The following is a 9,759-nucleotide window of genomic DNA, read 5'->3' on the forward strand; positions in this document are numbered from 1 at the left end:
AGAACGAAAATCTTAGACCTTTCAAGAAAGGAAGAACATCACAATGGGAGGTTAATATTTTCTTAGGGACAAAATAAACTCTGAGTAAAACTAAAACTAGTTATCCTTTCTTCTAAGTTGCCTATTAAATTCTGAGGTGTTCAATTGAGTAATTCTTAGAAAACAATGACTATAGTACCCACAAGAAGAAACAGAAAAGCATCCAATCTTTACGAATGATAGAACTAAATAGTGGTAGACTATTAAGGGAAATGATGCAAAAAGTTTTGTAATATGAATAGTAACAATTCCTTTAGGTTTTACCATGTAAAAAGTCAGGTTTGCTTACCATTTGAAATCATTGACTCTTTTCAAACTAATAAACAGCCATTGACTGAAAGTCACCTGGCAATTGTACTGGATGGCAGAGTGGACGCTTCCTCAGTTCTGTCTCCTACTTTTCAGGTGACCAACCAATCTGTGCAAGTACTTTTGTAAGCAAATGCTATTGTGGAATTATTTTACAATTTTATGTCGAGTAATATGAAGCAAACTCTCTTCTCAAAAGAAAATATTTCACATTTAAAGAATAATCAGAGTAAACTAATGGAGAAACCATGATCTCACTTATTTTCTGACTTTGCTGAAATGATAATAGGTACAGACCAACCAAAAGGCACTTGACTCTTGTCCTGGCGAGGCTGCAAAGTAATCGTTCACTTACCCTCCATTATGGTCAAAGGGTCTTCCACCTTCGGGCGCAGGATGTTAGGGCCAAAGACAGTTGCCAAGTTCTGGGCGCTCATCTTGTTAACTCCTGAATAGGACTGCACTTCATCCAGGAACCTGGTGGTGGCAAGATTACCATTGAAAACGGTGAGATTCAATTTCTTAGTGGAATAAAATGGATCATTGGGAAATGTATGAACTGAAATATGTTCAAAGAGGATTATGGAAACAAAACTTTATGGAGATTCAAACATCTCTCACTGTAATGTACAGAAAGCTACAGTGTAGATGATGAGACATCAGGCTTTTGGAACTATATCAAAGAACTTCTCCAGCTTGGTATAGTTTAGGCTCCACTGTCAATTAAGTGTGTTTGAATATTATTATGAATTTTGAGATTCAAGTATATGCATTCCCTCCTGTTGTGGTTTACATACATGTCCCTCAAAGGCTCATGTGTTAAAAGGATTTTTGACATTATTGGAAAATGGTAGAAACTTCAAAGATGAAGTCTAGTGAGAGATTCTAGTCATCACAGGGGTATCCTTGAAGAAGATATTGAGATTCAGCCCCTAATGGACAACAGTGAAAAGACACACACACACAGAGACAGAGAGAGAGAGAGAGAGAGAGAGAGAGAGAGAGAGAGAGAGAGAGAGAGGAACACATGAAATGGGAAGGGAATAGGGAAGAAATTGGAGGGAAGGGAATTAAGTGGACCTGATTAAACACATAATATGCTTGTGTAGATTCTCAAACAATAAAAAAAGCAAAATGTAAAAGAACAAAATACATACACACGGGGTGGGTGGGATTGTACGAAGACAAAGGAAGGATAGCCTCAATCCTTGTCCTCTGAGCAACTATAGTTGGACCTGACTTTAAAGACATTTGTGAAGAAACAACAAAGCTCCTGGGAACTGCACCCACTGAAGAAAAATACAGTGATCTGAAATGCAATAAAAAAGGCAACATGAGGCCTACCAAGAAAAGATACTTCAAGATTTAAAACAACTCTGGCCAATAAACAAATGGCTTTGTCACATGTTCCTTCCTTGTTATCTGGCCTTACCACAGGATCAAAGTGACAGGCCCGATCACTAATGGACTGAACATCCTATACTCAGAAACTGAAGCTAATCAATCATTTATTCTTTAAAGTTGATTAGCTTGGATATTTTGTTACAGTAATTAAAACATGACTAGCATGCTTTCAATGCCTTCAATGTTACTTAGACATACATTAGGTGAGAGAACGGTACATAAGGTCATCTGCAAAAATCTATAATTCCACAGAAGAGGAATCACTATTATCATGGGGAACTTGTGAGCTCCAATTATAATCTATTAAAACATTAGTACGTACATTTTGGGAACGAAAATGTCAATTCTATTGATAAAAACTGCAAGCACATATATCTTAATTTACTATGTGCTAAGGAATAAAGAACACCAAAGAGTCCATTCTCCGGCATGTTTAGTAGGAAAACTATTCTGTTTCAAGCACCCACATTCAGTTGCTCACAACTGCTCCATCCTCAGGCTGTACACCTTCTTCTGGCTTCTGCTGTCACCAGGCACACATACATAGATGACATTCATACATACACATACACATTTCAAAAATAAAGTTAAAAATTCTGCCAAAGTGTTTCAAGAGAAGTATTTTTGTTGTGTAGAGACTTGCAGTAGGTTGAATCAAGCCTATTTTCCCATTTTACTTGAGGAGGTAAACTTCTCTTGCCTAACATAATAATCTGAATGAATTCAAAACTCTTGGATGAAAGCTTCCTGTGTTTGTAAATATGTGTTGGTTAAAACTTTTTTTTTTCTTTTTGGAAGGTGTGAAGCTGAAGCTCCTACTTGTTTCTAAAGACAGCAATTGCTAGAAAGAGATCTGAGGGAGGTCTGGGGACTCCTACTGACTCACACTGTCTGTGAATGCCACAGTGCCTAGAATCCTGAACCTCATAGTAATTGTGAAATATCTAGTTTCACTACTTCTTTTCACTCAGAAAACATAGGAAAGCTGTATAACAGTGTAGAAGGAAATCATTCATGACAGACTGTGCTCTCAAACTGGCTTCTTCCTCTGAAGGCTAACATGTCGCTCTTTCAAGAACACTCCACAAATGACTTTGATGATGAAAGCTCAGAGCAATATATCTTTAATGTATGGAGGGAAGAGCCATTTTAAAATCATCAAATTATAAAATCAAGCAAATCTTAGTGCTCAAGAACTCTCTGAGATAACCTTGTCAAATTTGTTAATTTTCTGTGAGACTAACATGGTTGCTCAGTTTTTTTATTCATTGCTACATGTAAATTACCACCAAATGAAATATAATGCTGTCTGGTTTATCTTTGTGTTTAGGAAAGGTCTTACCTGCAAATATACTTCAGAAGGTTGTAGTTGACCACGGGCAAACTCTTCACTTGTTTCGTTAATTCCTTAACACCCTGAGTACAAACAGGAAGGTGATGAATGTATGTTATCATAATGAATAGTTTAGAAATATTTCCAAAGATACACAAATATTTTAAATACTTCTATTAAATACAGTCACATATTGCATGATGACATTTCAGTGAAAGATGGTGGCCCAATAGACTCTATCATTCAGAGACACCATGTGGTCTCTGCACAATAAACCAATGCCTAGAGACACATTTCTCAGAGCCACTGTGAAGTAAAACGCTACTATTTTGGAATTAGCTTTAAAAGTGAAGCTATTTTAACATTAAAAAAATTCTTTTAGAGTTGACTTGAAAACAGAAGATAGCTTCATTTTCAATAAAGTTATCTGAAAAAAAAAAAAAACCAAAAAACAAAACAGCATTGATACAGTGACTGTCCTTCACAGTTGAACATGCCCAGAATCTAGACAGATGTGTGCCTGTTGGCAAGCACCTCTCTGCATTGGACATATCTATGACATGTCTACATTATATCATTGCAGGCAGGGCATTGGGAAAGCTGATTCAAGAGATTTTCACAAAGGATTAATTTCTGTGGTTTTGATGACTGTAGAGCGTCCTCTAGCATATAAAGGCCATAGAAACGTCAATTGATAATGGGATCTTTTTATTCTTTCTTTACATGGTCAGGTGGTATATATTTTAGGTTTCACAAGACAGATAGCCTCTGTCACAACTACTCAAGTAGTCTCGTGTGGTACAAAGGAGTCTCCAGACAATGCTCTATAACACACAAAACCAAAGTGTTTCTGAAAGGAGGCAGCAGTCCCAGTCGAGAATGCCAAGAAAGCCACTGAGGGAACAAATACACTTTTCAACAGTGTTGAGACCATTGAAGATCCACGTGCAGAAGAATAAACTTGTGCCTTCCTCACACCATAGAAGAATGGACTCCTAACGGATTGCAGATCTCAGCGTGAGAGCTAAAGTCGAGCCTCCAAGGAGCATGCAGAACTCAATCCTTAGGATCTTCCATTAAACAAAAGGTTCTCTTGGCCATGAAACAAAAAGTAAGAACAATAAACATGGAAACTATAAAAAAAAAAAATTCTGATACAAAGTTGTTGATAAGGTATAGTGTCTGGAAAGTGAAGCGATAACACATGGAATGGGAGAACTATTTTCAAATCACACACACATCTGATTTGTGTCTAAACTGTATTGACAGTTCAACAGTAATAGACAAATATGATTGCCTTCCACACCTGGAGAGTCAACCAAGTGTTGATTAAAAATATTAGAAAAGGTTACTTCTATACTGATCATGGACAGTCTTTTCCTAAATAGCCTTCAAATTACTACTTTTAGAACCTCTGTATTCTACTAGGTTTTTATACATATCCAGAGCTGACTTAAAATATACAGGAATTTGTACATAGGCTATGCAAATAATACACTATTTTACATAAAAGACCCAAATATCACAGACTTAGGTATTCTCAGGGAATCTTGGAACGCAGCCCTTTAGGGTTTAGGAAGGTTGAAACTCAAGTAAAACATAGTATAATCTGACTAGCTACTTCTCCAAAAAAATGTAAAAATAATAAAACAATAGATGAGAAGATAGTATCATGAGCCATCCAAAACACATCATTCAACCCCACAGACCCACCACTTCTCATGGGGAGAGTCTACAATAAGTAAATGTCAGTTCATGATGACAGAGATGTGGAAAGGTTGGAAACCTCACTAATTGCTGCTAAGGTTTGGAAATCACATGGCCTCCTAATACACAGTTTGAGTAGTCCAGCAATCTAACCTCTTAGGTACACAAGCAAGACACATGTAAAATATGCCAAGGCAAACTTTGTGGGTACACAGGCATTCACGGAGGCATTGTTCAATAACCAAATTTTGGAAATAAAATGTATTTCTTACTGATGAATGGATGAAAATGGACTATAATTTGGAACTATAAGAAATGGAATACTGATATGTGGTACAGCAGAAATGAACGCAGGAACAGATGGAAGATGTGAATCACAAAACAATGAACAAGACGCTGAGCAGTAGCATGAAATGTCTAGAAGGGGTAAGTCTACAGGGGAAGGAAATAGATCTGAAGCTGCAAGTGTGGAGGAAGAGAAATGGGAAAATGAGCGCTAAGGATTATTTGGGGATAATTAAAAACATTAAGTATCCTAATATCAGATTTTGGTGATGCTTGTACAACTCGGATATACTGAAACACATACTTTCAATGGTAGATTTATGGTGCATAACAGGAATAATATCTTTTAATAAAATAAGCAGAGGCACCAGTTGGTACACAGGACATTTTTATGCCATATTTGGGGAAGAAAACACAAAGAGCAGGGCACTAAGAAACAGGCATCAGCCCTTTCCTGGATCAGGAAGCCCAAGGCAGCCCTCCCGTCAGCCATCAGGGACTGCAAGGGGAGTGATTTCACTTATCCAGCTGTGTTCTCATCTTTCATCAAAAAGGGTCAAACAGAGGTGTTTGACTGCATGTGGAGATCTCAATGTGATGTCATCACATAGTACAAGGTAAAACAACCCAAGGATGGGGGTGGCGTGAGGGTGGGGACTTTCAAATGGAAGACAAAAGGCATCACCCAGGTCCTGAACACATGTTCATGCAGAATCAACATCAACTTACTGCTTCCTCTTCCTTGCTGAGCAGTGTGGCACATGACAAAAAGTCTTCATACTTTGCATAAGGAATGACGGGTTCTGGAAGTTCTCGGAGATACAGTTTCAGCAGGGATGCCACAGTGTGGACGTCCGTGGTGCTGCGGAGACAGAAGTGTGGAGACATTCTTTGGCATGAATTTTCACGATTCTATTTATGTTTTCATCAAATGCATTTCTAAGAAAACTGTGTCAAAGTTTGCAGTTGAATCAGCTGACCCAGTGTTCAGGGAGCACATAATGTCCAGTAGATGCCACCACAGGTAGCAGGAGAGGGACACCGAAGGACACCAAGTCTTCAGTCCTGTTTGAAAACATCTAAAAGGTCAAGCATTTTTCTGACATGTGTAGCTGACAAAAAACAAAAGCACCAACTTTGGAAAATAATAAGAATATATCAGATTGTAAGAAAAATGAGACACAATTTACAAAAACCCCATCAAGTCAGTCTAAATGTGAATGCATATATTATTTCTGGCTTCTCACTTCGTCTTCAAAAGGTTGAACTTACTTTTGGGATGACACAGACAAGTGGTTTCTGAGATCTGAAACTTAGCATGCTCTGACTGTTTAAATACTGCTTATTTTGTATAGTTCTTTGTCTAATATTATAAAACACTTATGGGTTCTTAGAGCTCCTAGAAGGGCAATGCCATGGACATTGAATATGACCTTTATGTAACTCTCGTAATTTATCTTTGGCTGAATACCCAGAGTGACAGGATAATCTGCAAGAACATTAATTTACATTTTGCTTCTTGCTTCTCCCATTTCTCATTAATCCAACGAAGACAGTTGACAGTGAAGACCAGACTAGCACTTGGCATAAATGTCAATATGATGTAATATGTGATATAAGGACATAACGTTTATGTATACATCCATCCAGTGGAGGGAGAGAAGTAGGAAGCACGTGAGAGTTAGCCCCTGTGATGCAGCAAGAGGGAAACAAACCAGCGTGACTCTGAAGGGAGTCAGGGCTTGAGCTTCACTCTCAGGCTGTGGTGGAACAAGGGGGCTTTAACCCCCAGACGACTTTGCTGGGGAGGATGGAACAAGGGGGCTAACCCCCGGATGACTCTGCTGGGGAGGATGGAACGTAGGCACGAGGATGCCCTGCCTAGTGAACAAGCTCTTATTCCAAAGATGGCAAGTGTGTAGAGTCTTTATAAAACCATACAAGACAGGACAATGTACCACCAGGCTCTCGGATTTTAACTCCTGGGTTGATTTCATCCGGGATTTACTGCACGCCTGCTCCATATTGTGTTACCTCAAAGACTTCAGGGTTTAAGGAAAAGGTATTAGTCTAGCCTGCTCATCATATGCAGTCCAACAAGCACAGCGGGAAACCCAATCAGAATGGCTAAGATAATAAAAAATGACCACAAATGCTGGTAAGGATGCTGGGAAAAGAAAACTTAGTCACTGCTAGTGAGAGTACAAACTGATAGAGTCACTACGGAAATCCGTGTGGCATGTCTTCACAAATCTAGAAATAGACCTGCCACATGATCCAGCTATATCACTCTTGAGTATATCCCAAAGGACTCTACATCACACTACAGAAATAGCTGCTTATCCACGTCCATTGCTGCCCTACTCACAACAGCCAGGAAACAGAAATGGCCTAGATGTTCAGCTGATAAATGAATGAGGAAAATGTGGTATATTTACACAGTTGAATATTTCTCAGCTGTTAAGAAATATGAAATTACAAAATACTCATGTAAATGAATGGCGCTGGAAACAATAATTTTAAATACAGTTTTTAAGCTTTCTATGAGTGGTGTCATTGAGAATGTTTGAACAGTAGGTGGCGCAAGTGCAAAGTAAGATTCAGGAGATGGCCTGAAAAGTACTAAAGGCTGCAAGATGGTTCTACCAGAGGATTGCATAGTACCAGAGCTGTGAATGTCCTAGGAGTAGAAACGTTTGAGCTATGAGTGAAAGCAAGGGTGTGTAGCGTAGCGGGACCACCAGAATTTGATTCCTTCTCTGAGTGAGATTACAATTAATTGTCTAGCATTATAGCACAGAAGCACAGTACTAATGACACAGAAATCATTAAGACAAAAATGACCAAGTACATTTGCCCTTTATTCAGCTGGTGACAGGTTGTTAAACTTTTTGTTTAAAGCCCAAATTTTAAAGTGTATGATTGTTTTGTGCCTTTTTAGACCCCAGACACTTTGTAGAATCAGAGCTTTTGCATTTTTTCGAGCCTCTTTGTTTTGGACTTCCCTTCTGCCACTGAGTAGAAGAACAGTCACTTGTGGACAGCATCCAGCAGGATTTGCTCTGATTTACCTCATGTGGCTCTAAGTCACTCTGGCCACTGCTAACAAGCTACAGCGAGTCTGGGGCTTCTCTGAAAACTCTCTGTCTGAAAAAAAAGCCCCCCCATCCCCACACTGACTCTCCAGCCTCAATTCTTTGGATAGAAATCTACTGCTCCTCCTAATTAACATTTACTTTAATATGTGCAATCAATTAAATACTAATGTTATGTGTTAATTATGCAGCATGCCTAGACACATATCTTGGTATTGCTCAAGGTGCACTGAGAAGACTTGTCACAGGAACATCTAGGTACCATAGAGAATAAACCCCTCCCCTGACTGACAGCAGTGACACCTCTACACAGGTAACTGTCACTGCAGGGCAGTGAGGAGGTTCTGGGACAACCTGACTCTTGAAGTCCCCGAACAGGACACTGCACAGGCAGAAATTCCCCTGGTTAATCCCTCAGAGCTGAGCTACCTTGGAGCCAAACTGTTTGGTGGGAGTATCATACTGCCTGCCTATGTGTCGTTACACAGACTTGAGTTCCTCAGTGGTAAAACCCATGCAGGAATTAGGATAATCAGTCATGTCCATTACATTGATGGATGGCAAGAAAGCAGACAGAGACAGTAAAGACCCCAGTGGTCATTAGGGCCAGAGCAGCTATGTGACAGCCTCCTGAAGTGATTGACACATGCCTCTCGTTTCCACATGTCCTATGTGGGCTTCTCCTCTCAGTCTGATCTCACTGCATGAAGTACTTCAAGGACCATTCCCTGAGGCTTTCTCTGACTGGACGAATTATATATTCTCATGGGTCATCTTCTATTCATCCTGGGGTCATTCAGTCACTGGATAGTTCCCGAATGGGTGGTACACAGTGCCTCATGCTGCTTGCTAGAAAGAGCAGAAACCAGTCACATGGATCCCTTTGTCCTCTGTGGGCTTCCATTCCTAACTGGACAGCACCAACACTTTTCCTCACTGTGCCTCCATGATCACGTTCTGCTTCATAACATCCTCTGTACATTCTAATGGATGTGGCAGGAATGTAATTTTCAGAACACTCTCTAGACTTCCTGGAAAGTTCTTGCATTGTGTATATTCTATGTAAAACATGGAACTTTTAGTCATCTAAACAGAGATATAGGATCCTACAGGAATCCCTCCTTGTGCACTCTCTAACTCCAGTCTTTCTTTGCTAACACACACGCACGTATACACACACACACACACACACACACACACACACACACTCATCTATTCAAATTCCACCATAATTACAAGTTAAATCCTACACAGATAAGACCTTGTAAGGTTTAAGCCTCAAAATTAGACAAGGGAATTTTTGCATCTGGATACTATGTGCAGAATGCAATCGAATCAGTCCCCCGATTTAACCCAACACAATGAGTTTCCAGAGCAGCCACACAGGATGGCATTGCAGATATTGCAAACTTATCTGCAAGAAGCACAAGAAAAAGGCCCTAAAATTCCCTTGAAATTAAGAAATAAAAATGTCGTGTCCATCAGATCCCGGGCAAAGACACAAATGAGCCTGAAGACATCCAGCAGCAACGGTAAGCAGCGAGCGGCCCTAAGCTGCTGTGTTGCAGCAGAGCATTGCTCTGTTCC

General features: G+C 39.6%; 1 protein-coding gene across 6 annotated transcripts in view; it reads right to left on the minus strand.

Moving 5' to 3' along the window:
- Window positions 1-9,759, minus strand: part of Arhgap24 (Rho GTPase activating protein 24) — a 399,402-nt gene that overhangs the window by 11,990 nt on the left and 377,653 nt on the right. For all 6 annotated transcript variants that reach the window (XM_036201559.1, XM_036201560.1, XM_036201562.1 and 3 more), the window contains 3 exons: window positions 5,807-5,939; window positions 3,095-3,168; window positions 704-825 (listed from right to left, as the gene is read on the minus strand). In XM_036201559.1, coding sequence (XP_036057452.1) covers window positions 704-825; window positions 3,095-3,168; window positions 5,807-5,939 — 329 coding nt within the window. The remainder of the gene's footprint in view (window positions 1-703; window positions 826-3,094; window positions 3,169-5,806; window positions 5,940-9,759) is intronic.

This window comes from Onychomys torridus, chromosome 10, assembly GCF_903995425.1.
Source record: "Onychomys torridus chromosome 10, mOncTor1.1, whole genome shotgun sequence".
Lineage (NCBI taxonomy): Eukaryota > Metazoa > Chordata > Mammalia > Rodentia > Cricetidae > Onychomys > Onychomys torridus.